At 34.0% G+C, this 27,575-nt stretch overlaps 2 protein-coding genes across 2 annotated transcripts in view; one reads left to right on the forward strand and one right to left on the reverse strand.

Annotated features, from left to right (window-relative positions):
* Window positions 1-1,996: 1,996 nt before the first annotated feature.
* ppp1r16a (protein phosphatase 1, regulatory subunit 16A) lies at window positions 1,997-22,996 on the forward strand. The gene is made up of 11 exons (XM_043253874.1): window positions 1,997-2,160; window positions 9,988-10,489; window positions 11,742-11,812; window positions 12,105-12,250; window positions 12,710-12,813; window positions 14,296-14,420; window positions 14,502-14,627; window positions 16,507-16,582; window positions 16,654-16,783; window positions 17,226-17,388; window positions 18,150-22,996. Exons 2-11 carry the CDS (start codon window positions 10,243-10,245, stop codon window positions 18,618-18,620), a joined length of 1,659 nt encoding a protein of 552 aa, XP_043109809.1. The 5' UTR covers window positions 1,997-2,160; window positions 9,988-10,242; the 3' UTR covers window positions 18,621-22,996.
* adam11 (ADAM metallopeptidase domain 11) overlaps window positions 22,850-27,575 on the reverse strand; it is a 36,056-nt gene continuing 31,330 nt past the window's right edge. Inside the window, exon 27 of the mRNA XM_043253870.1 lies at window positions 22,850-27,549. Within this exon, the coding sequence (XP_043109805.1) occupies window positions 27,534-27,549 (16 nt within the window). The 3' untranslated portion in view covers window positions 22,850-27,533. The remainder of the gene's footprint in view (window positions 27,550-27,575) is intronic.

The following is a 27,575-nucleotide window of genomic DNA, read 5'->3' on the forward strand; positions in this document are numbered from 1 at the left end:
GAATGAAATATCGCTCAATTCCCCAAAGACAGGGTCAGATCAGAAGCATTTTTAACCACATTTGCACGAATAATTTGTTTATTTGTGCTTAGGTAAATAAATTAAAACTTGTATATTCTATATAAATATTCTTTCTCCTCTCTCTCTCTCTCTCTCTCTCTCTCTCTCTCTCTCTCTCTCTCTCTGTCTTTATATATATATATATACATTTTCTCTATATTTTTCTCTATAAGTTTATTTGTTTTCATTATATAAGCTTGTTGGATGGGTGAGATAGTAGTCCTGATGTGTGTGTGCCTTGTCAGAACATATTTTAGTTTTTATGAGAGTATTTTTGGCAACCCTGGTACCAACATTTTGGGCATGACAGAAATTACTTATGGCATGCTGCAGAAACAGATTAAAAGATGTCATTATGTCAATTTGTGGATGTTACACTTTTAAACCTTTTTTAATGGGGCAGATGTAATAATTAGATTTAAATATTAGGTCAAATATGCTTTATTGGTAAATACTTTTGGAACAACAGTAACTGAATATGTCTCTTCATCTGGGCATTTTGTGCCATTTGGGGCATTTTGGTGACTGTATAGTTCATAAATTATAAATATACCTACAAATATATCTTATTTGTATTAACAGAGCAAGTGCAGACATTTATAACTTGAATATACCTGACTTGATGGGGTCAACTGGTACCAGTTATTTTATCTGTGTAAAAACAGTTGTTGCGTGACTGGTATTTCTTGTAATATTATTTGTATTTAATGTTGTAATGTTGTAACTAAATACAATACTCCAATAAACATGACACAAAAAATTTCTAAACAGGTTTCTAAATGAGGCACTCCACTAAACAATCTTATTTCATCTCTAGATGTATTATCTCCTATGAAACTACTAAAACTAAAGTCCTAAACTAAACCTTTTATAAAGCATGTTTCATAAAGGGCAATTCTTGTTACTACTTGAAAATGTGAGATTTGTCAAAAGCTTTTTGTCCACAACCCTGCATGATTTTCATATGTAAATTCACTTCAGAGAAAAAAGAACAAAAGCTCAGCTGTCACTGCATAGGCTGCATCATTGTAACTAAAGGTACGTTAAAGGTAAGCTACATATTTAGTACTAAAGAATGTGTATGTTAGTACCTAAATACCAAAGTCTATCTTTTGAAAAAGTCCCGTCCCAGTGATTCCAAATGTTTTTATAAATTGTGCTAACAGTTGCTAATAGAGGTCTCTTTTAAGAAGCTTCAATAAAGTTAACTTAAAAACTTAAAGGTCTATAAATTGCCAAAATTATGAAATCTACTCCAAACCACTAGACTTCATATAAAAAAGTTGCTAAGCTAATAGCTTCTAATCTAGAAATCTCAAAATTAAGGGAAATAATATCTTTGAGCATTGACTTTGGATGTATGCAGCAAATTTCAGGCAATTTTCATGCAACAAAGACACATATTTAGGCTACTTTGTGAAAATAGTCAAATAAGAAGGATATTTCTCCCCTTTTTCTTTGTGAGACAGAGCAGGGAGTGCATGACGGTTTAGAGCAAATACTTCCACTGAGGAGCATCGACAACGACTTTTGTCTTATTGGTAACATTTATATAGTGTATAAATGTTACCAATAAGACAAAAGTCGTTGTGATTTAGCCAAACACTGAAATGCAAAGAATTGCTGTCCTACACGCCATGCAATCTCAATGAAATTATTAAATAAATAAGAAACTTTATTGTTATCGTACTCGAATGTGATTGGTTAAGCTTGACCAGCGCTGAGAAATGTAACTGGTACCACGCAATAACGCAATCCGTCGCTACTTAGTTGGTCTGGACATTAAATCACACTTAAACAGCAACGCTGATAAACTTCAATAGAAATTGAACTAAAAATATACGAAGAGTTCAAATTGAATAATTGTTATTCAGTACATTCCTCCTATTTCTTAAAACATTGATGCTATCCGCGCACTCTCTTTCCCAGTGTTTGTGTGAGTGTAGCGCCGACTGTCGGGATGCGTTGAGCGACTACACGGACCGTAGGGAGCAACGGCTGTTATGGAGATTATTTTATTTCCCTTGAAAGCTAACGGAGAGAACTTAAGCGTGATTAAACGGACATGAGTTTACCGATTGAGTTCAACTGAAGCAAAAGGTGAGACAAAAGCGTTGAATGTGACGTATCAAACAGGTGTTTAAATGACAGGTGTGTTTTCAGGTGCGATCACAGGCCACTGACACTAACTCATTCACTAACATTAACACTAATAGTGCATTTATTCTTGAATGGCTGATTTAATACAATGTACTGTTAATGTTTATAGAGTTCTCTGATCGCTGTTTCTTTGAACGTTAAATATATAAGTTAATGAAGTTGGAATGAACTCTGGACTTCAGGTTAGCATTATGCTAGTAAACAGGAAATAGCATTTCAAATAAAACATGTTTTTCTGGATATCTTCCATCATAAAACCAAGTTTTTGACATGGTACCGTTGTATTACCAATTTTGTGTACCATAGCGAGGTGTATTATTGTGCCGTGTTGTTGCCTGCAAATACTTTAGTATGGCTACATAATTGCCGGTCAGTACCATGGTATATATCAAATACTAAGCTTTTAACATAACAAACCACAATATAGTCTTCCATTGGTTAGTTCCTTGATTCGATTCACTATTCATATTCATTTTAGATTCAATTTAAAAGCAGTCTTCTCAAATTTGTAATGATTAGTACGATTTTTAATACGTATTTTTATGAGATTCGAATAATATACATTTTAAATATTTTTTAAAACTGTTTCTTTAATGTGTCTTGAGTAGGAAAAAATAATGAAGGCAAACTACTAAGGAGTGTTTACTGACTAACAGTAGGCTAATTTGAAAGGAAACATTATATGCCCAAACAGACTGCTTGGTATTTAACTGAGTGTGCTGTGCTTGTATTTTAGAGCTCAGCTTATTAAGAGAATCACACAATATTTTACCAAAAATACATTTTTGAAAATGTTTTTTTTTTTTTATTTGAATGTTTTCCATTATACGGTTTTCAGTGATTGTGTGAACCTAGTCATTAAACTAATCTAGATATTACAACAGTATCGCACCACAAGTAACTCTGATTAGTTTTTATGTTGAAGAGAGATATCGATTTAGATTTAAAATTATTGAAAGGGATATCTCATGTCTTCTACATTATAAGAAATCTAAAATATTTCTTTATATATCCGGACAGGAATGAAAAAAATGATGATCATCAGCAAAGGCTGAAGAATATGTATTATGCATAAACATATTTTCATATAAACTGTATTTTTTTTTTTTAGCTCAGCAGTTTATCATGTTCTGCCATTTAAGAGCTGTATAGAGTTAGGGTCACAATAATAATAAAATACTTATTAGTTGATACCTCAAAATTTGCTATTATGCAAACTTCTTTGAACTTTTGAAGTTAAATATTTATAGTGACAAGTTGGCAATCAATAATTACTTAAAGGTGGAAAAAAACTGTTAAGGGGGCGCATGATTGCTTAGAACAGGGATGGTGAACTGCAGCCCTGCAGAGTTTAGCTTCATCTCTAATTAAAACTCATCTGTTTGTAGCTTCCAAGTAACCGTTCAGACCTTGATTAGCATGTTCAGGTGTGTTTGATTAGGCTTGAAGCAAAACTCTGCTGCTTTCCCGGAATGACATTTGCCACCTTGGCTTAGAGCAAATACTTCCACTTTGGGGCATCCATAACTAGAAAGAAACAAGAAACAGAAAAATATAGTGCTTGACATCTTTCTGTTCTGATGACCAGTAAAATAAAGTTTTGGTAGTTGTTGACCTCAAAATGTACAGATTTATTATGACACATTTAATATTTTGCCTTGTCTGCTTGCCATCACTTAAGATAAAACTGACTGTTGGTACATTAGCATCTTTTAACGACAAGCATTTTGATCAAGAGTTCGGTTTGTTACACATATATATTGTACTTTCGTGTTTATCCCAGCAGATACCTGGAAGTTTTTCCTGCGAACGTTCTTCTGATGTGGTCTAAAGAAATGTTTCGATTGATTGATTGTTATGCAAAAGGTCACAGCCGAGACAGTAAAGGTCTTTGTACCTGTTTCCAAGGAATCAGCAGGCACCGCACCTCTGTGATTGTAGATAGTAGAAGGAACATACACATGTAATAGAAACTTATTGAATGTAGTTGGGGTAGTTCTATGGGGGCAGCAGCCCTGCTTGCTTGATTAAAGTCTAGACATGCTGCTGTATTCTGGAGCATATGCAGTATTAATTGGAAAGCTGGCCAACAGAGTTTTACGGTAATGTTCAGTGAGAAATATATTTGTGAGATAAAATATGTAAGTAAAAGATCAATGAATAATTTTTTTTTAACCTTATCCATGCAGCACTGAGCTAAAAGGACAGGAGATAGTTCTGTCAGCTGGGCCGGTTGCAATCCTTATTGTTTTATCCTTTGAATGAATTGTTCTTTTTGAATGATGCAGCGAATCAAACTTGAATTCTTTTGACAGGTCCATAAACCCGGTCATGTGCTATGGCTCATTTCGCTGAAACACTTCAGCTCAATGAGAATAGTGTGTTAATGGATTATACTGCGCAGTTAGATTTTTTAATAAAAATTTTTGGGGGAGGATTTTAAAGAAGGTGAAATTTGTAAATACGCTTTTAGGACATTATTTGTTAAGTTAAAATACGTGAATTTGTGCTTTAAGGGTGTTTAAATCAGCATTTGTAAAGTTAGGGAGAGGTTAGAGAGATGTTTTGCTGTTTTGTTGGCTGTTAAGTTACTAACTGGATTTTTCCACTTTTAAGATCATGTCAATCTTGTGATGATACTATTGAAACGGTGAGTATTTTCACATAAATTTGCCCCATTCACCATCATAACTGTTTTCAAATAGTTTTTTTAGAAGCAATTATTAAACAAATTTAATATTTTGGTAAATGGTAAGTTTTTTTATTACAACAGTTGGTTTTTTTTTTTTAGCTTATGTAGATTTTACTTATTGCCATTATACTGTGATTGATATCTGGTCAGATGGCAAAGTGTCTTGCATAGCACGTGACATGATTTTCGTTTGACTCTTGGTGTGAATGAGTCTTTATACAGCTGAGTTGATCCGGTCCAGAACATTTGGATTAGGAGAACTCGTCACTCTCTGTTCCAAATCTAAATCTTCTTAGTGCCTATGAATAATGAATGTCTTTTATCTGCGGTTTACTCTGGACTAAAAAGAAAAGAAATTGGGCTAAAAGAAGCTGGCTTGTCACGTGCATGCATACTGTGCATTGTTTACTTATCAACAGCCTCTTATCAACACTTATATTAAGACAACTATATCTATAAGAATCTTCTTCTTAGAGTGTTGTTAAGTCACCTCTGAGTGAGGTTCTTCAAATGTTACCAAATGGTCATGTAAGACATCAAAAGAAAGATTTCTGCAATTATAATGCTTATATGAATTGCATAAGTTATAGGTTTTATATATTTTATATTTTTGATCCTTTTGATTTTTCAATTACAGTTTACAGCTTGTGTCAAGTAATAACACAAGTCACAAATTCCATGTGTTTCAGCCAGACAAAGGGTAGTAATGAATTTAAAACTGATTCATAGAATGTGTAATGTCATCTATTTGATTTATAATAATGAATAATCTTATTGTAATGTCTTTGGTCATAAGCCCGAGTATGACATACCTTCAATGCTTGTTTCCTCTACTTAAACATGTGAATAATTTAGTGGTAAGCAGGTATTAATGAAGTCTCTTTTGTTCAATGTATATGTACAAGATTAATAGGCTAATCTTGTAAATCAACATTTTTGAAATATGCACATTTCAGTTAATGCAAAGAATAGGCTACTTATTGTTCTCTAAATAATAGGTTGATTCATCGTCTGAATAATATCTAAGAATTATTCAGTATTGGGGCTTCAGTTTTTTTGGATAATGATCTAATAAAAATAAATCTCAGAATTTTATATCATTTGTTTTGGCAAGATTCTATTAATATTCAATGTTGTTAAGAAGTCAGCTGTCTGTACCAATAGCAATGAAAATCAATAATGGAAATGCTGCTTTTGGCTAGTGACATCAATACTTTACCAGTACTAGTACTATCAAGAAATAACCTAATTTGGCTTCTGATCATTGTAAACAGATGAGACAAAAGATTTAATATGTTATAATATATCAGAAATATGTGAAGAGGTCTTACAATATAAATGAAGTCTAATGAACCAGCTGCAATCTATTGTATTATTAATAACAGTCAAACATCAATACAAACAAAAGTAAGCTTATAATTTTATTACTGAGTTTTGGTATTTTTGATCTATAAATATTATTTTTGTCACTACATGGTCAAACTAATAGGAGTTTTTAATGTGGTATCAAAGTTATTGATTTTCATTGCTATTGGTACAGATTCTTAACAACATTGAATATTAATAGAATGTATGGAAACCTCTGAGATAAACAAGAGTTATGTTTATTAGACTGGTTGCTTCAGTTTCTACACCTGTTGTAGTTTTGTCGTCCGTTGTCAGCTCCAACTTTTACTTTTTACCCAGAATCACACCTTACACGTGTCAAGTCATTATTAGTACAGCAAAAGTCATGCTGCTTTCAAAGTTCAATGGTTTTGATAATGATTGATCCATGATCTCTAAAGAATCTTCCTGTCAGAAATCCAAGAACAAATGCTCAGATGGCTTTTATTTGCAATTGTTTATTGTCACAAACTTTTTTTGAAAACATACCTTTGCCCATATAACTATTAAGGAATCAAAGGTAGTCATTATGCAGGGTGAGAGTAGATGTGGTTATCATTTGCATAGCTATGGCAAGCAATTTGGTTATTTGTCATTGTTTTGCTACAAAATATGTGACTATTCAGCATATCCTGGATATCTCCTCAAACTTCTAGTTACATGTGCTCACAAAGACATCACTCCTTTCGAAGTGTGACTTGAACCATTCGAGGACTGTGATAGTTGCTACTAGTTTCATTAGCGGCCAATAGTAATGCTATCCCATTCATTTAATGATTGTAGGCCTTACAGTTTGGCTGCACATTCATTTTTAGCAGAGAATAATGAAATACAAATATATATTTGAAAGAATACAAGCTACTGGTGACGTTGATACAGTTAGCAGATGCCAAAAAATGTAGTAGTTTTTCATATTTACCTCGGGGTCGGACATTTTGAAATGCCATATTTAAAAATGAATACTTCATTCTCTTTACTTTGCCCAACAAAAACAAGTTGAGACGCAACTAAATGTGAGGAAAGATAAAACTATGAGAGAAGAGATTGCAGTATGAACAGTGTGACCTGTGGTTTTTGTCTGATTCATGAACAAATGTCTAACATCTTTCATGATTTGCCAAATAATTAAAAAAAAGAATAATAATTCTCATGCTTTTGAAATGAATGAAGAATTAGGATGACAAAAGATTCCATGTGCAGTGCAGTGGATGAACTCCTGCAATATTGTTCAATTTGTGGGAAATCAGGTGACACTATTGGAAGTAAATTCACGAAACATTTTTTTTTTGTACCATTTGGACGCTAATATGGCTGGAACGATGATGTCAATTGTACAGAAGTCAATTTGTGTGGAATGCATTGATGTGTCACTCATTTTTTCATAGTCAGTGGCTACTGTCAACTCTTTGGTTATCACCTTTCCTACCTTCTTTTGTGCTCAATGGAAGAACAACTTGAGGCTGAGTAAATGATAATAGAGGAATTATTTTTGAGTGAACTATCCCTTTAATGCTTGATGGGGGACTTTTTCCTACCAATTATGTATGGAGATGGTTTAAAAGTGGTTTAATTTCACAATGGTGACAAACTATGCAGGATCTTAGGGCAAAGAAAGTCATTACCTGACTGTCACCAGTGAAGGCAGGTCAGGGAGAGAGAGATGCTGCTCTTCAGGGCTCTTCATTTGCTTGTGTTCGTGTTAAATGTGGTGGCTGTGACTAAAGATTTTGAAGGGGTGAGGGGCAGTGGCTTGCACCGCCTCACACATTAGAACTTTTTGGTAACACTCTTGATTGAGAATTCATGCTATGATCTTAATGTAATAATATTAAATCTAAAATTAAAAATGGGAAAAATATTGCAAAAACAACATTAGGTTTCATAGTCAGACTCCAAAAATAACAGGTGCTTTTCAGACAATTGTAAATTCAACATCACACACATACACACACACAAACAAACACACACACATTTTCCTCTTCTTTGCATTTCAAATCTGCTTTATCTTGTTTCCTAGGCTAGCTTTCTAATATTGTACCATGTAAGTAATTATTGTTTAGCTCTGTGACAAATTATGATAAAACTTAATTTGATCTGTATCTTTATTTGAAAACGTAATTTGATCTGTATCCTGTTGTCTGCTTCTGTCAGCTTAAGTTTGAATTTAGATGTGCAATAAGTCATGTAGTTACTCCAAGCCACACCTAATAGATTAACTAACACACACTATAGGAAGAGTCAGGAAAATAGTTTTTTCACGTAAATTTAAATTATTGATGCTACACTAACAAGTTTGTATTCTCTGGGTTTTATGGTCTCTAATGCCCATATTCTTAAAGGAATAGTTCATCCCAAAATGAAAATTCTGACTGTCTGTCTTCATTTACTTAACCTCATGTTGTTCCAACCTGTAGGAGTTTCTTCTTTTGAATAGACAATATTTTGAAGATTGTGGATAACATAATAGTTTCTGACCCCAATTCACTTCCAAAGTATTGAAAAAAAAAATACTATGGGGGTCAGTGGGGACCAGCAGCTGTCTGGAGACCAAAGTAAAAAAAAAAAAAATTGTGTATGTGTGTTGTTTAGCAGAAAGAAAGAAACATATACTTTTTTTGAAACAACTCTCCCTTTTAAGAATCCGGGCAAATAGAAGAGAAAAGTGAAACAATGTTAGTACAAATACAGTAGGTTTAGAGCTAGGCACCAAAAGCACTGCTCAATATTAGCAGATATTTGTCTTAATACTTTCTGTTCCTTTTGGTTTGATTTGCAATTTAAAGAAAGAACTTGCACACAATCAAGAAAGTATCTGAAACTTTCATTGACATAATATTAAATAAGTAATATATATTAATGTTTAATTTTTTACTGTACAATTCTACAAAACCATCAAGTTGACACAAGCGTTTTACCAGGACAGATACGCAAGGTTAGTTACCATGTCAAGACAGCCATGGTGAGAAGTGTTTGTGGATTGTTCCATGTTGAGCTGCATTTAAGAAAATCATTTACAACCTATTCTTCCTGTACTTGGAAAACTGTTGTGTGTTGCTTGGTATATAAATTAGCCAGTTAAACATTTTCATTCCAAAACTCCAGTATAATTTCCAACATTAAACAGCATATACATTTATAATATATATATAGTACTTTTGTGCAATGAATTAGGTTTTTTTTTTTTTTTTTTTTTTTTTCCTCTCCCAGCTTCGGAAACTGTATAATGGATCTGGGTGTGATTTGCTACATAATTGGCAATGAATGACAGGTTTAGCAAATTGAAATTAGGTGTTGTAACATTCTCGGATTATGGGCTTTCTGTGTTCATTCTAGACGTCAAAAAGTTGAGTTTAATTTTTTTTCTCAAACACAACATTTGATTCAAATGGTGAAGGTAAATTTGATTTCTGTTTAATTGACCTAAGGCACTGTTTCCAAAATCTGTTTTTAACAATTTACGTTCCAATTATTTAAAAATGTTACTTGCAGTAAACTCTGTTTTTAGAGAGCTGTGTGCTATCTGTTTCACACACAAAGTATCCCAGAGATCTCTATTATTTTGAATGCCTAATATTTTCTTATTTAAACTGTATAATGTTGTCCGTAACACAGTTCAAGAAGAATATTCATACTGCAATTGTAACAGTATTCAAATCATGACATGAGAACTTTGCGCTCTTTCTTTACAGAACTTGTCTTCCTGGTCTATATAGAAAAAGTTATTAAGAATATGATCCGTCATTGGCAGTCATCTACATCTCTACATCACCCCATTGGATCTCCAGTTTGTTTGCAGCTCTCATCAGACGTTTGGATGCCAGAATTGCAAGTGTGAAAGAGTCGAATGCCTATGAGAGGAGTCAGCAGAAGATCCAAGCAGAAGCCACAGTCTTTGTGGTGTCAGAAGGAATTGTGAAGGAGTTGATAGCATTGACTTGAAAGATATGGCAGAGCATGCTGAGCTGCTAGCGGAGATGGCAACTATCGGCCGTCTCTCGGCCACAGAGCGCCTGAAGCATGCACAGAAGAGACGGGCGCAGCAGCTGAAAGGCTGGGCTCAGATGGAGAAGGACAGTGCCCGTGGTCAAAAGGGCAATCACAAGGGAGATGGGGTGAAGAAAAGCAGAAGGGTAACCTTCAACACCAGTGTGACTTTGCTGGAGGCTGCAGCCAGGAATGATGTAGAGGAGGGTAAGAGAAAAGGGTTAACAATATTGCAGTCGTTTCGTTTTATTGCAATGACTGTAAAAAGTCCACGCACACCTTTTAAAACTTCATTTTTTGAAATGAAAAACATATTCCAGCTATCCAGACTTTTCCACAACCATTTTATACTCTTACTCGGAACATAGTTACTTGCAACTCTACCTTCAAGACTTACATGTAAATTTCCTCTGTTGTGATTTACATACACTGTGATCACATGTTACCTTGTGCCTTTTTACTCTGGAAATAAAGACTACATACTTTAACAAAAATAAAAACAATTAGAAAATATAATCTTACTGTATTTTTACAGAAGTTGATTTGTAGGCTATACAAAATGTAAAAATGTCTAAATAATTTAACAATTTAATTTTTGTAGGGCCAATAATCTTATCTCATATACTCATACATTGTAAACCATATTGACTAAATTAAAATTTCATTTGAATAATTCTACCACAGATTCATAAACTATGACTTTAATTTATCAATCTTTGTTTGTAGATTTGTAACCCATATCCTCTGTTTTTAGAATAAATACAGGTATCAAAAATCTACATTTTGGATTTGAATTTGAACCGCATAAACTGAGGCACATTGGCCTGGATTATTCATAAGATAATTATGAAATAGTTACTGTTTGTTAATAGCTAACATTAGTTTGTCATGTTGAAGAATCATATTTTTTTGTGTCTCAGAATTCTATGTTTTACATTTTTACATTTTATTCTGATTTGTTTTTGTTTAGGAAAAAGTAAATACTTTATCCAACAGTGTACTTAGTATCATATATTTTTAATCAGATATTCTCAATTAAAAAAGAAGCATTGCTAGTTTTAGATATAGTGCACAGAATTAATAGATAAATCCTGTTGATCGTTATAAACATTTTGTTTTTTTATCATGCTTCATCAATCAGAATGCTTAACTCTAAACTGCTTCTCAGTGCTGGCTTTCTTGTAGTTCTAACAGAGTTTGAAGGTATAGTTAATTTTTTATTTTTACTCACAATCATGTCAAGACTTTATTTGTTCTGCATAAATGTTCAGAACATTGGATCCAAACAACTTTGGGGCCTTCTGTTTTTTTAACTGCGTAAAAAAACGGAGACAGTTTTACGTACAAAACTGCCTTTGTGAATTGAGCAGAAATACAATTTTAAAGGCAAACCCTTAAAGTCCAGAATGTTAATAGGTTATAGTATTGGTGACCTAAAAGCATTTGTGTCTCCTGGCAGTACGACAGTTGCTCAATAATGGAGTCAGTCCAGACTTGTTCAACGAGGATGGGCTCACTGCACTTCATCAGGTACATGCTCAACAACACAAACACAGGCTGCAAAACAAGAACTTCAGCTCATTTTAATCTGTTAAATGTGAACATAAATACACTAAATCAGAAGTCTCTAATAGACAGTATGGCAGTGCTGTCAATCAGAACTAAGCTAAATTATTTAAAGTTCTAAGTAGCTAAACTATTTCAATTCAGTCAGTTTGTTGTTGGATCGCCTTTCAGTTAGTTGACCCTCTTGTCATATTGCTACTCCTGAATCATGTTCTCCCCAGACAATAATTCAGATAACTCTTGCATTTCTCTGCAGAGCTGCATAGATGATTTTTTGGATATAGCGCGTTGTCTTCTGGATGCGGGTGCAAACGTGAATGCGTGTGACAGTGAGTTATGGACCCCTTTACATGCAGCGGCCACCTGCGGACACACTGACCTCGTCCAGCTGCTGATAGAAGCGTGAGTCTCAATATATTTATTGTGCTGATTTTACTGCTTATTCTTGTGTAAATATATAAATGTGTATATATTGACTTTTACACTGCAAAAAATGCTTTTCAAGCCGAGACGTGTTTCCAGCCGAAATATAAAAAAATTCTTAAATCATGAACGATTTTCAAGACTTTTGTTTAAAGTCAAAATTAAATCGTTTTTTACTTGAAACTAGCAAAATAATCTGCCAATGGGATAAACAAGATAATCTTGTTTTCTGTTGTTTGAATAAGATTATTTTGCTTACCGCATTGGCAGATTATATCTAAACAAAAGTCTCATAATTTTGACTTTTTTTTCTGAAAACAAGACAATAATTTGTAAATATTTTGGCTGAAAACAAGACAAAAAATCTTGGCTTGAAAAGCAGTGTATTGCTGTATAAATAGTGTTGTGATGCAGACCGTCTTGAGTTCATGTGTTCAGAGGTGCAGACCTGTTGGCGGTGAATGCAGATGGAAACATGCCATATGATCTGTGCGAGGATGAGGCTACACTAGAACTCATAGAGATGATCATGGCAGAGCAGGGTGAGGGTTTCTTTTAATATACTATAAAATATAGTGTAATATATTCTAAAATACTTTGTGTTATATTTGCATTTAAAGAGCTTGTTAGTACAGCAGACTAATTCTCTAGAACAATCCTGGTCATTTTTTTCATTTTAAAATATATTTTTACATTATTTGCCATTATTACATTAGCTATACCTCACTGACTAACCAGTAGGGGTATATGTATTCATACAGAAATTTTTAGGTATGGTCTTTCAGTTTGGTACTCGTGTACTGAACAAAACATAATTTTTTTTTTTTCGTGACATTCAGACAATAAATGCTGTTTTGACGCTTTTTGATGTTTCGAGATAGATACATAGAATAGATGTATAGAAGCCTCAGTTCTAACGACAACGCAATGATACCTTCATCTTTACAACTAGTTTTAAAGGGCCCACCCACTTTTTGGTCTTTTCACATTGGTTTAAATGAAAATTCAAATTCACTTTTTGCCACTAGGTGCCTAGAGCGGTAAAAATAGCTGTTTCCCCGGTAATGCTGTATACAAAGCAGCACTGGCTCACAAACTCTGCTTTATTAGGCTTTATCGCCACAAATTAGCATCACGCATAGGAGGGGTTTGGGAAAAATTAATCCGTGAAGAAATTGTTTGGGAATCATTGAGTAGGTTAAAAATAAATTTGTAAATTTACGATTGAACCACTGATGTCTGATGTTATTTAACGGATTTCATGAAAGGATCAGAGAGCTCTCAGAATTCATCAAAAATATCTATAATGTGTGTTCTAAAGATGAACGGACGTTTTACTGGTTTAGAATGACTTGTGAGTTAGTAATTAATGACAGAATTTAAATTTTTGAGTGAACTAACCCATTAAATGTCCTAACTGAACTATGGCCTAATCCAGGCTTAGTCCTTTAAAGGCTAAATTAAGTTAATGATGCATAGGCTTTAATCGTGATGCATTAACATGATGCATTACCAAACTTGCAGTTCAGTAAGCGAGTCATATGCTGATTAAGTTAGGCTTTGCAGCTTTGAATCAATCTGACAAATTCTTCACTAAATCAGTGAGAAGCTACTTAATCTAGGGTGACCATAAGAGCCATTTTCCCAGGATGCGTCCTGGCCAGGATTTCTTAAAATATTTTGGCCTTGCTTGCATGTAAACTGATCGGTGTGTGACTTCGGTTCCGTATGTTTTCAAAATGCTCTCGGGGTGCTTTTATATCAAAGCAATGCAGAAATCCTGGCAAAGACGCCTGGGAAAATGTCACTGCTGTGTTCTGCAACCCACCTGTTGTGTTTTGGGAGAAATATGTAAATAAAAGTAATGCACCTGCAAGAACTATCGTAAAGCTGTAATAATATATTTCAGAAAGTTTTAATTTGGAAGAAAGAAACATTTATGTCAAGGGCAAATTTTATTACAAATCTATAAGATTTGAGTGGTTTGACACAAAAAATTCTATTATCCATATGTTTGTATTTAGGGATTACTCAGGAGAGAATTGATGAATGTCGTGGAGCCAAGGAGAGAGCAATGTTGTCTGACCTTCAGGAGCTGGTTGCGAGCGGAGCTGATCTGAATGTGAAGGACGAGCAGGGGGCCACTCTGGTTAGACATGGCAGTTAAGATAGACAGGACGATAATCTATAATGTTACCAAAAGTGAAGGTCTTATGTTTTCTCTGTGTAGCTGCATGTAGCAGCTGCTAATGGATACACGTCAGTTGGGGAACTGTTGTTGGAGCAGAGAATATCTCCAAACGACAGGGACGTTGACGGGTGGACGCCACTCCATGCTGCTGCCTGCTGGGGACAGGTGATAACTGACGCACGGAACAGTTTAGTTAATGAAGACAAAATTGATCACATCATGTGGAAAAAGAAAGGGCACCCTACTGAATTCCATAGTTTTCCATGTCATGACATAATAATAAAAAAATAATAATAATCATCTGCTCGTTGGCAGGTCTTAAAATGTGGAAAATTAAACCTCAGATGACCACACATGACATACCACTGCATGTCATTATTAACTTAATAAAAAGTGAGCCAAATCTATGGGTGACCACGTTAGGACACCCTTACTGTTAACATGGCAATTAAGTGGGCGGGTAATGTCAGGCACAACTAATCAAATGCCTTTAACTGATCATCAGCAAGTGTGAACACCTCTATAAAAGCAGAAGTTTTGTCATTTAGTTAGTCTGGAGCCATCTGGTGTGTGTTAACGGAATGCCAAAAACATCAGCAGTCATTTTAGAGAAGCACTTGTTGCTGCTATGTGTCTAATAGGCCTATTTCCAAACAACTAGAAGTCCATCATTTTACAGTAAAGAAGATTACACAAAAGTGGAAGACATTCAAAACGGACACCAATCTGCCAAAACTGATGCCAAAACACATGCTGCTGGAGGGCCGATGATTTTGGGCTTGTTTTGCAGCCACAGAACCTGGGAGCCTAACAGTTATTTAGCTGACTATGCACTGCTCTGTATTCCAAATTATTCTACAGTCAAATGTGAGGCCATCAACAGCTAAAGCTTTGCCAAAATTGGGTTATGCAGCAGCACAATGATCTCTAATACACCAGCAAATCTACAATAGAATGGCTGAAAAGAAAGAATCAATGTGTTGCAATAGTCCAGGCAAAGTCCATACGTCATCCTGACTGAAATGCTATGGCAAGAGCTGTGCGTAAACAAATGCCCACAAAACTTAATAAACTGAGAAGAGTGAGCCAAGGGCAATTTAAGAGATTGGTAGTCATACAGAAAATGATTACTTTTTGAGTTATTGCAGCTAAATGTGGATCTACAGGTGATTGAATAATAGAATGTCCTTAGTTTGTCTCCTATGGCTTTTTCATATTGTTTATTTAACAAAAATAAAGCCAATGACACTGTGATATGTAATGTTGTTAAGCTAAAGTTTTATTTTCCAAATTTTAAGACCTGCCAAGGATCAAATTCTTTTGTAAATTATGTCCTGATACAGAAAACCATGTAATTAAGTCGGATGTCCTTTTTCTTTCACGTGACTGTATTTTCTGGCATGTTAGCGGTCTTATTGTACTCTTTAACCTTGTGATCTAATCAAAATATCATAAATATAAAGTGTGTCTCAACTTCCATAGTTGCATATGTAGTAAGTAGTATGAAGTTAAATTTAAAACTTCATAAAATATTTGAATAGTGGTGAGGGCCACAGATCAAGCTGTAGCAGTTAAAAGTTATGAAGCACGGAAGCAATTTATATAAAGTGCTTTGGAGAAAGTTATGTGTTATGGTTTCATGTGATGTGTGTTTGAAATACCTTTACATTTTACAGTTGCACAGTAACACATTTTACAGTTTGATAATATACCATATGTCATATGACACTAGCTACTTAGGCAGTGAAAAAACATGCTGTGTAAATTCCTTTAATTGTATAATCATTTTTTTTTTCATTCAATTTATTTATTTAAACTTAGAAAATAAGAGCAGCAATGTTTATGAAGGCTAGGGGGCATATATCGTTTTTTGTTAAGAACATAAAATAGACAACCGTCTAGAATTAAAAAGGATGATAAGCGCTTATTATTATTATTTTTAGTTTTATTAATGTCCTGCTTCATTGAGAAAGTAATAAATAGTACACTTAGTAATAATAAGCATTTAATAGATTAATTAATTCTGTGTTTTTTTTACTTGTAGATCCAGATGGTGGAGCTGTTGGTAGCTAATGGTGCGAATTTAAACGCCAAGTCTGAGCTGGATGAGACGCCTCTTGGTATGAAGCATCCCAAATGTTTGATCAGTAGTGACTTGACTGGAGGCTTCACAGTACTTTTTATTCTGTAGATGTATGCACTGATGAGGAGGTCCGGGCCAAAATGATGGAGCTGAAACACAAACACGATGCCATCATGAAGGGTCAGGACAAGCACAAGAACACATTGCAGAGACGAGTGTCCAGCACGGGCAGCAGAGGGTGAGTGTCGATAACAGCTTGTGACAGTTGTATTAAAAATGAAGTGTAATATATTTTCTTTCTTTAGGTTTAATAAGAAGCTGTTACTTCAGCAAAGGCGTAATTGTTTTTAAAAATTGCTTTGTGGAGTTTGAAAGCTTGTCATTTATGTTGCTGCTTGGCGGTAAAACACATGAAAAACTTAATAAAAAAAAAAAAGTTCATGACACCACTGACCCTTGCAAAGTCCAATGTTAATTTCTTCAGGCTGCATCTGTGATGAAACACTTTTTGACTACTCTGTGAAATATATTGAAACATGTTTGGTCAAAAGCACAGTGCTAGAGATCAGTGCTTTGCACACTTGCAGAAATCTTGGTCATTGTGATATAAAATTAACTGTGATAATATGAAAAAACCTTAAATGGTTTCTGACCTCTCGTTGTGTTGTTTGCATTTACAGTAAAGTAGTGAGGCGCACCAGCGTGAACGAGCGCAGCAGTCTGTACCGCAGAGAGCATCAGAAGGAAGCCAAAGTGTGGCAGGAGAGAGGAAGACAGACAGATGCTCTGGATGATGATGAAGACCGACAGACTGATGCTGAGCTAAACCTGCACGCTGCACTGGTGAGAAATTGGCTTAAAAATGTCATCTCCATTTTAGCATTTGAAACCTTCTGATAAACCTTCTGATCCTATAAATGTGGATCAGTTCAAAATCAGGTCAGATTGCCCCAAAACCTGCATATGTAGACACATCTACCCAAAATTAGGTGGATCAGTAAGTTGCTAACTCCATAACCTACTGCTGATTAGAATGTTTTTGATATCCCATAGATATATATCCAATGGTTATATGGATTTAAGGTTTCAATTGTATATTTACATATTTATAAACTTGAATTTATCCTCGGCCAGGCCTACGTAGCAAACCTCATGTAAATCAAGGATAAATTCCAATGTATTATGTAGACATGCTTCCAACAAAAGCTTATCAAAAGAGTTTTGACTTAATTATTTAGCAAACATGGGCCCAAATATTTGTGCGTGTGGCCCATAATGATTAATTAGCTTATGAACACAATGTCCAAACTTCACTAAGCCTGGTGTGAATAGAAAAAAACAGATATTCTGAGCAAATGTGCCAAATTTCATAAAATGTCAAGTGGTATAACTAAAGAATAACTATGTGAACAGTGTGTTGGCAGAAATACAACTGTACATGATACGTGCGATCAAAAGTTTTTTTTTTTTCAGATTTTCAACTGCTGGAAATGTCATGGTTTTGAGCCATTCTGTGTAAAACACAAAATGAATTTAGTTTAGTTGTTTTGTGCTTTATGTGTACAGATAACTTGCTCAATTTTCTTGTCTCTTCTTTGGATTAGGTGTCTGGTTCTAATGCGAGCCCTGTTCCTCCATTAGAGGTCGGCGAAGTGGAAAATGGAGCTCAAGTTTTGGGAAACGGCAGTACGGCTTCGTTTTCTTCTTCACTTCCAGGAGAACTCCAGGGTGGGGGGCGCATGGATCGCAGCGCCTCCTATCAGCTCGCTTCGGCTGCCGTTGGAGGAGACAGCATGAGCAGAGAGAGATCTCACCACACGCTCGCAGATCTCAAACGCCAGAGAGCTGCAGCTAAATTGCAGAAACATCCAGCACCTCCTATACCCCTGTCTGCAGACCCTCAAGATGAGGTCGTTCCTGAAGTACCCCAGGAGTCTCCTGAATCAGTACAACAGGATGTGTCCCCCAGTGCAGTGTACTTTACCCAGGCTAGCGGAGATCCACCTTTGCTGAAGCTGAGAGCACCAGAAGAAGACACGACTAATACGAAAGAGCCATGCTGTGGACTCATGTAGAAGCAGCAGACGAACAATGTTTGGTTTTCTGTGGACTACGTGGACAAACTAAAATTGTAAGGCAGGTACGTGGAACTGAATTTTGTCCAAGTCACGCTTTCTCTCTCAATAGCACATAGAGCGAGCGAAGTCACATTTTGTCACGTGAAGATAAGTTTTGAAGTCACTCAAGAAATCATAAAAAAGAAGACCAAAGTGCACACATTTAGATAATTTCATGGATTAGTTGCATTATTGCGGTATTTTAATCTTTTAAGATCATATAATTGTATTTTAATCGATATGGTCGTTAAAGTTTCAAAGTATTGACTCAACTGTTCAATACATAGAGAAAAAAAAACTGACACTGAGCACTTTACTTGACCAGACTTTCAGCAATCTTTATAACGTTGATAGATATACACGTAGAAGTATACTGATTACAAATAAGCACATTTGAATTGCACTGATCAAAATAAAGCTGCATTCCATTCACATTTCTGCTATGATCTTACAACTAGCATTTTTATTCACATCTGCGTGGCACCATTTCACAATGCTTATTGCTTTCAGCAAACTCGTATCCCAGCATTTATGTTTTTTTTCCCACCATATTTTTATTTTTGTTCATGACACTTTGTATCAATAGAAACAATAAAAACAAAATGAAAGACATTGACAACAAAGGTTAATAGGTCTGAGTACCTTCTGGCAATTTGGTTTAAGAAAATCTCAAATTTAAACGCCTTATTTTTGACTTAATTTAAAAATCGAAAATTTTAACTCACTTTCTTCGTGTATATATAAAAAGGAGGTTACAGCTTTAATACTTACACATCACATTTTGGACAGTGAATTAGTAGCAGAATTTTGACTTCTTTAATAATTTGATTATAAAAGCATTGTTTCTAAAACGTATTCCAAAACATAATTTGTTTAGTTCAATAAGACTAATTAATGTAATCTTAGTACTCCGGGATTATATGCGCCGTCTTTTTAATCTTTGCTAAAATGCTTCTCAGATCACATAGTTTTTTAAATTTTATTTATTTTTTTAGTGCAACTGTATTCTGATTAGCAAAGACTTAGCAAGGAACTGTACATTTAGACACAGTTCAAATTATAAACTGTATGTACAACATCATGTATTCCAGCAAAGTTTATTGTCACTTCATTTTCATGATGACTTAATTGTCATTAAGAAATGGTCATTTAGTGCTGCCCATACATGAAAATAAAATACTTAAGCTGTGAACTCCAATAGTTTTTTTTCTTTTTTGATTTTTTTTTTGGTCCATTGGTTAAAAAAAAAAAAAAAAAGTCAAACTAAATTTTCTTCTTTGAATTCAAATTTTTCCAATAAAATTGGAAGGTATGCAGACATGGTTTTCGATTGGAACAAAGCGTGATTGGACATTTATTTTTAAAACCGATAGGCCTATTAAAATAAATGCAATGCATTTTTTCCATTTTATAGACAGTGACCATTTTCCTTTTTTTTTTTTTTAACCGTGACAACAAAGATTGTACTATGGATTGTATGGAGGTATTTTTTTTTTAGAAATGGTCAAAATGTGAATACATTATGAATACATTTTTATATGAATATATAAAATAAATGTATTTTTACTCCTGCTATGGAAACATCTAATTAATTGCACAAAATGTATATGTGTAATTAATATTTCATACATGTTCTCATGTAAGAGATATTTTGAGAAACTATAGCTGAATAATTATAAAAATATAAATTCCTTACGAGTTCTCAGTGAAAGCAGTCGGATACAGCCCACAGAAAAGAATTAATGCTTTTTGCACCTGTATATTAAATGTAAAGCATGCTAGAATTTATGATTTATCTTTTTTCTGATTTTCAATTTAAATTTTGTATAAGGAGAATGAGCTTGGATCTGAATGTTAAAACCATTTAAAGATCTGTATTTAATTTTAAAAAGGAAAAAGGAATGGACACAAAAGTACAAGGACCACCGATTGTTAACATTTTACATTATAATGTAGCTTATTTGGGTAGTTTTATATTTTACTCATGATCAATATTCATTGAGATTTAAATGGAATGAGTGATGGAAACACTTTTTCACAATGATTGGCAGAAATAATGACTTTCAAAAATATCTTCAGTTTAAGCAATTTGGGACTTAATTTACCATCTAATATTTGGACTTTTATTTCTCCACATGAATGCATATTCAAAGTCTTATAGTTTTTTTTTTACACATTGTTTACCTGCTCTGATCACATTTAGTTCTTTGTTTTGATACTCTGTCTTAAAATGTCAAGAAATGTGTCAGTGTTCTAAATGCAACTACAAAATAATTTTGTTCTATGAGGTTTGGCTTGATTTGTTTTTTTTTTTAAATAATAACTAAATAATCAACAATTCAGCAACATTACATCCACTCTTTATCTTACATACATATGTATAACCTTATGCACTGTAGTCTATTTGTTTCAAACTATGGTCTGTAAAATGCTTGTATTGATTTCATTGATTTATTTTTTTTTTGTTATTTATTTAATGAACTTTGTAAACAAACAGTTTGTGTGATGTTCAAGATATGTTAGGACATATAGACTCAATGAAAAGCAGATGCTAATCTCAAACATTTCACGTTTGTCAAATATACTGATCATTTTGGAATTACATATAATTGAGTTTATATTTTAGGAACAAAGTACATAAAATTGATATTCCAGAATGCGACATCTCAGCTGAGTAATTTCTAGGTGAAACGGTCCATTTGGATGCTGAGGTCTATATTTAGTATAAATTGATAAATGTTTTTTTCAGGGTTATTTATTTTTGAATTTTTGTTGTATATTTAAACTGGAAATATCTGTGTAATCTGGACTCTACTATGAAATATGCTAATATTTCATCTTGATATGCAGTGTTTACTATAGAACAGCACTTTTCACATTATACAATGCCTTAAATGTAAAATTCTTTTTTTGGACATCCATTTTGTACATTTCTATGTCATCTACATCCTCTGTTAAATGAAACGCTGATGTCTGTAAATATATTAAAGAGACTACAACCAGGTTTGAATAAAATGCAAGTGCATACTGAAATTAATATAATTCTGTTTTTAAGAAATGATTCCTCTCTGGCCTGAACATGAAGTAGTTTAATGTAATAATTTTTTTTTAATTAAATAGTTCCTATGCAAACTACACTGACGTTGTACAAGAATAGTTGGAACTGTTCAAAGTAAGACGGGGCTGTGATATTCATTTTATAACTTGATTTTGTCATTAATCACTCACCTCCACGTCGTTCCAAACCCGTAAAAGCCTTGTTTGTTGTTTGCGTTGTATTGAACGCAAACAATATAGCTACTTTATTCAATTTGTCTCCCCTGCGTCTCCCTGCGTCACTGTTGCTAAATTTTGCAGAGTATCTGCTGGACACTCTTCTGTGTCTGCTGCGCTACAAGGATATGCATACGCTTTGATTTGAACGAAAACAGTGCAGCTGATAAAGAAAAGTGTACGCCATTTGCTTCCAGCACTCTCTCCAAAAGGCTGTACGGCGATGCGGAGAGACAGAGGAGACAAACCGTTGATTAAAGTCTATGTTTTCATTTACTTTATGTAAAAAAAAATGACTCTCGTCTCTTCATAAAATTCAAATTGAGCTACTGATGACAGATGGATTATGTCTTGCATACTTTTCTGGGCCTTTTCTTGGGAGTCGAGCTGGTTTTCTTATCTTAAATTGTCTTTAAAAAAAGCTTTTCCTGAGTTTGAAATGACATGGGAGTGAGTAATTGACAAAACTTTAATTTTGAGGTGGAGTAACCCTTTTAGTTTTTTTAACAAACTACACCATGTTCTCAAGACTTCGATGTCAAATTCATAAAGCTTCCAACAACTCTTTATTGTAAATCTTTTTCTGAAAGTTTGAGTCTAAGTGATGACACAAAGCAGCAAAAGCAGACGAGTAGATGGGGTTTCAGGTTTAGCGTGATGAAGTTGAATGTTCCCAACAACTTATTGTCCCGATTAGCCGCTTTTTAGCAAAATGTCGCTTTAGGTCCAGGACCTAATCAGCTTTGGAAAATGGATGGGATAGATGCTTTGTAGATGGACTGCTGTGTTCACGTTCTCTCCCTTTGGAGGCCTGGCTAACTTTCTCCCACCGTTATAAATCTTCAGTGATTGGCTCATCGGGAATTTAAACAAAGGTGGCTTTTTCTGCATACTTAGTTGAAAAACAATGTGAGAAATGTTCAAGTCTTTCTTTATTTAAGCTTAATAACTTGCAAGTATCTCGTCAACATTCCCAGTGTTTTTAAGATTAAAAAAAAAAAAAAAATTACATTGCATCTTGTCAGAACAGAAAAAAAAGAGATGAGTTGTTTTCAACATTTCACTCTCACGCATGCTGAGTGGAATCTATTTTTATATGGCAATAGAGAGGACAAAAATCAATGATATTTCTACCTCTCCTTCATTCGTTTCGTTTATGCTTTAGAATATTTACACACAGTCTCACACCCCGGAAGACATTTCTCCAGGAATCCTCATGTTATGTTTTTTTTATGGCAGTTGTTATACACAAATATACAATAAAACATTGCTACTCTTGAATACTCTTAAAGTTTTATAACTACATATTGATACACAGTAGATACTTGTATTTGTGAAATCGTGACAAAAGTTGTGCCTAGTACATTTGTTTTCCGTTACAAATACATTTAGACCTTTGCGTACAGACAATAATAATATACATAAAGAAACATTGTTCTACTCTTTTGCTGTTGATGTGAATTTCATCGTTTACGGCTGATACATTCTGAGAAATTCTCGTCTGAAACGTAGAAACATTTTTCAAAACAAGCTTTGATTTGCTGGCAGCCTGCTCATCAAGTTAGTCGTGGAAAGAAGAAAACTGCTGTTACATTTTTCTGGGATGTTTTTTTTTTTTTTTTTTTTTCCTACCACAGTGCTAATTAACGTTATTGAGAAAATTACAAGCCACCAGAAGTGAGATCGAGTTGCATCATAGAGGAAAATTCTTATTTGCAGTGAGATTTAGCTGAACCTGATTCAGATGTCATTCAATCCATTAGTCAAACAGACTGAAAATTACTACAAAGTATAATATTTCTCTAATAACTCTTTAGACGTAGAAATCTACAGTTTAAAATTCACACCGAAGGAAAAAATTGCTAAAACACTGGAACTCAGTGAATGAAATACACAGTGATTGGAATGAATTGTTGGAATGTGACTTGAAGGCAATATATTTAAAATATGGTATCAGCTACGTTAATAGATTGTCCGTAATAATTCCTCTCAGCATCTATCAAGTTGGTGGTCCGTTAACACAAATGTTTCAGTGGCTCAAAAACATGCAAACCAAACTATCAATTGCCTGAAATGGGCTAAAGATGTTGTAGGTTGGAATGTCCCTTTCACGTTGCAACAATAAGGAAAAAATAATAATTGCCCAGTGAGAATGTGTGTCATTCTTTGGAGTCCTGCACATGCTCTATTTTTGGTGTAGATGTGTGATCGTGTGTGTGTGTGTGTTTTTTGAATTTTTTTATAGGATCCATCATATTTACATTATCAGAGAATACATGACTGGATAGAAAACGCATTTTATATATATATAATTTTACTATTAGATCCAATTTTTGGCTGTACTGTAAGTCATAGGATTGCACATGAGCACATTTACCAGTACTTTTGGAACAGGCAGATCATTGGTGAATGTAACTCTACTGAAGTATTAAGGTAGTTTTGAAGGCACATGAAAATAGAATACCAAATGTCATTTTGAACTGAACTAACGAATATTGCTAATTTACCGTTACTTGATTTGGGTTAGCAGGGATACTTTTTTTTTTAATTATTGTGATAAGACAACATGTGGCCAGATGTAGTGTTTGTATGGAAAAGCGCACGCATTCCTACTGACTCATACTGTAGATATATCCCAAACCGATTAGATCACCGTTAATAGAAGTATCCACTGGTTACTATACTCACTTTATTTCAGTTACCGGTTCATTTCTCCTCTACTGTTTTTTTTTTTTCATTTTTAAAAGTCGAAAAGGTTAAAAATGCTTAATTTTAAAGTAATTCTATAAAAAGGTACATTAGTTTTCTACAAATATGCTCTGGCTAGTCCCATTCTCTTAAACCTTAGTTAGTATAGTCTGAATATTTATACAACGGCATGAACAGGTCCCCGTTATGCCTTAGAAATAAAGTGCTAACATTAGCCGAGAGGGACTTCAGGTTAGCTTACATGAGGGTAAATGCTGCATATATTGAATTAGATTTCTAATCAAATCAGAATATTACAGAATTCTTTGAATCCGTTGCTAATACTTAATATTGTATACCCACCATTCCTTAAGGATAATGTAATTTAAGAATGGGTTTTTGCTAGTTAAAGAGACATTATAAAAGTCTAATAATAAAATTTCCATACGTACAATTTGAGTTAGAATTTTTTGCGTCTGACATGAAAATGTACATCAGAGTTGAAATGGGTCAGTCTGACTTTGCATTTTCAGTTTGAATGAAACTGCATCGTCCAATGTCAATATTCAGTGGGTGTCTTGTTTCCCACTGGCTCTGCATGATAATTAATAAGCAGCGTGGAGCTGATATGTTGTTTCTTGTGATTATGATTTATGAGTATGGTCATTCTTGGTATTCTGTGCCTTTTCTGTCGCTAATAACAATACACATTTTAATAATTTAGTGGCAGATATGCTTTTAAATGGACAAAAGGGGTCTGGATCTGGATACATGATGCCCATACATTAAAATCGTAAGTAACTGTTGCTCCTATGACAGGGCATGAACGTTTTAATTTATTAGTAACACCTTATTTTAATAGTTCAATTTATGTTGACTATAAGCAGAGCTGGGTAGAAACTGATTACATGTAGTCTGGATTATGTAATTATTTGTAATTAGATTACATTTTAAAGCACTTGTAATCAGAACAAATCAATTAATTACATGACTATATATTATTTTAAAATTGTAATTTAGAATTTTTATGATGTACTAAACAATTCGTTTTTCATTAAATTCACAAATCCCTGCTGTTTCTTCACAAATCCCAGTTTTGGAAACTGTGCAGTTTTGACTTACTGTAATATTTAATTCGTTGTTATTAGCAAAATCATGTGCATTAAATATTTTCCTCTGTATTTTTATATTAATATGGTATAAGATTATCCTATTTAAATCAAAGTGATAAACGAGTTAGCTAACACGTGTAATGTAATAGATTTTATTAGTAACTACAATTTTTATCATGTAATTTGCAATCAGTAACTGACTACAATGTCAATTATTCTACCCAGCACTAACTATAAACGACCCAAGTGCATCAGGTCAGTTTATTCTACTAACCTGATAGTCTACTAATAAAGACCCATTTGCAAATCAGTGTTTTACGTCTTTTTATGATTTCACAAGAAGTTACTAATTGTTTGATTTTTCTCATTTTATGATGTCCAAAAGCACAGAATACCAGAAATTACCCAATAAATACTAATTTTCTATTTAGAATGCTTGTTTATTTTTGAACATAAATCTAATTTTGTAATTTCAAATTTTTATTTTGTATTAAAATAAAATCATTTCAAACGATAAAAACTCGAACCATACGTGTCCTTATAAGTCCACTTTGACATTAGGCACCAAATCATAAAGAGAAAAAAAATCACTTAGTGAACCTTTATACTGTAAGATTATTGTAATATAAAAATGAATGGAAATTTGACTTTGACCGTTGTGGTTTTGTATGTTTTACCCGCTGCATTATTTGACGCAGTTTCAGTACAAATTTATTTTAATTCCTAACCCCGAAAATTTATTTGTGCTTATTTATGACTGTTATTTATTTCTACAGTCAAAAGGGCAAAATAGTGCTGTCATATACATTATATACATACATATTTATCCTCAGCTCAGTGCATTCAAACGGTGTTCCACTTACGCATAAGATTTACAAATGATATATAATACATATTTTACTAAAATGACCTTGCCTCGCCTCACTCAGCAATGTGCTTATGAAAAGTATAACTACATTAAACACCTACAAGCAATGTCTTATTTTTCGTTATGTAAAAGTACATTCATATGGTTATGCATGAATATTATGGATGATAGTAAAAGCAGCAAGATTATAGATATCGGACTAGCATGATAAACATGGAATGCTAGAGAATACATCGTTCTGGGATTTCCACTGGGATATTTCATCTAAACTTTTAGGGGAAGTCAAGACTGTCTATCTGCAGGGAAGGTAAAGTCTAGGCTTCTTAGCATTAGAAAACGAAAAAAGAAAGTTTAAAATGGTCATGCATAGTGACTGTTTCAATATGATTAGAACCACAATTTGTAAATTATTATAAGGAACCGAAGAGTCTGACTTGATTTATCTACCTGAAGTGTGCCAAGCTCCATGTTTGAATATGCAGACAGGTATCTGCGTATAGTGCATGAGCCGGATTGACTATCTTCATGATGCTTTTTTGGTCCTTTTTTTTGGCATTAAACAATACGAACTTCTGAACGTCTCTGCTTGCGCTCCATGAAACGGAAAGTCATACGGGTTCAAAAAGACATGAGAGAGTAAATTCTGAAACTCAATTTTTTTTTTTTCAGTTTCTATGCTGGGTTTAAAGAGCCAAAACCCATTACAAATAGCCAACATCAGTAAAATCTAAATCAGTTTAAAAATGTTACCATGGGATGGTACTGGAGTGTTTCTAGGCAACAGGTGACAGGCAGTAACAGGAAGTCAGAAAGACAGGACAGCGTGACACTGGAGTTTGGTGAGAGAGTGGAAGACATCTGTAGTTTCTTCTGTTTCCCTCAAAGTTTAAAGAACACAGTGCAGAAGCACAGGAGAGCAGATGGCATGCTTTATCCCCCTCCAGATCTGAAGAGTAGACATAGAAAAGAGAG

Source organism: Puntigrus tetrazona, chromosome 12 (assembly GCF_018831695.1).
Source record: "Puntigrus tetrazona isolate hp1 chromosome 12, ASM1883169v1, whole genome shotgun sequence".
NCBI lineage: Eukaryota > Metazoa > Chordata > Actinopteri > Cypriniformes > Cyprinidae > Puntigrus > Puntigrus tetrazona.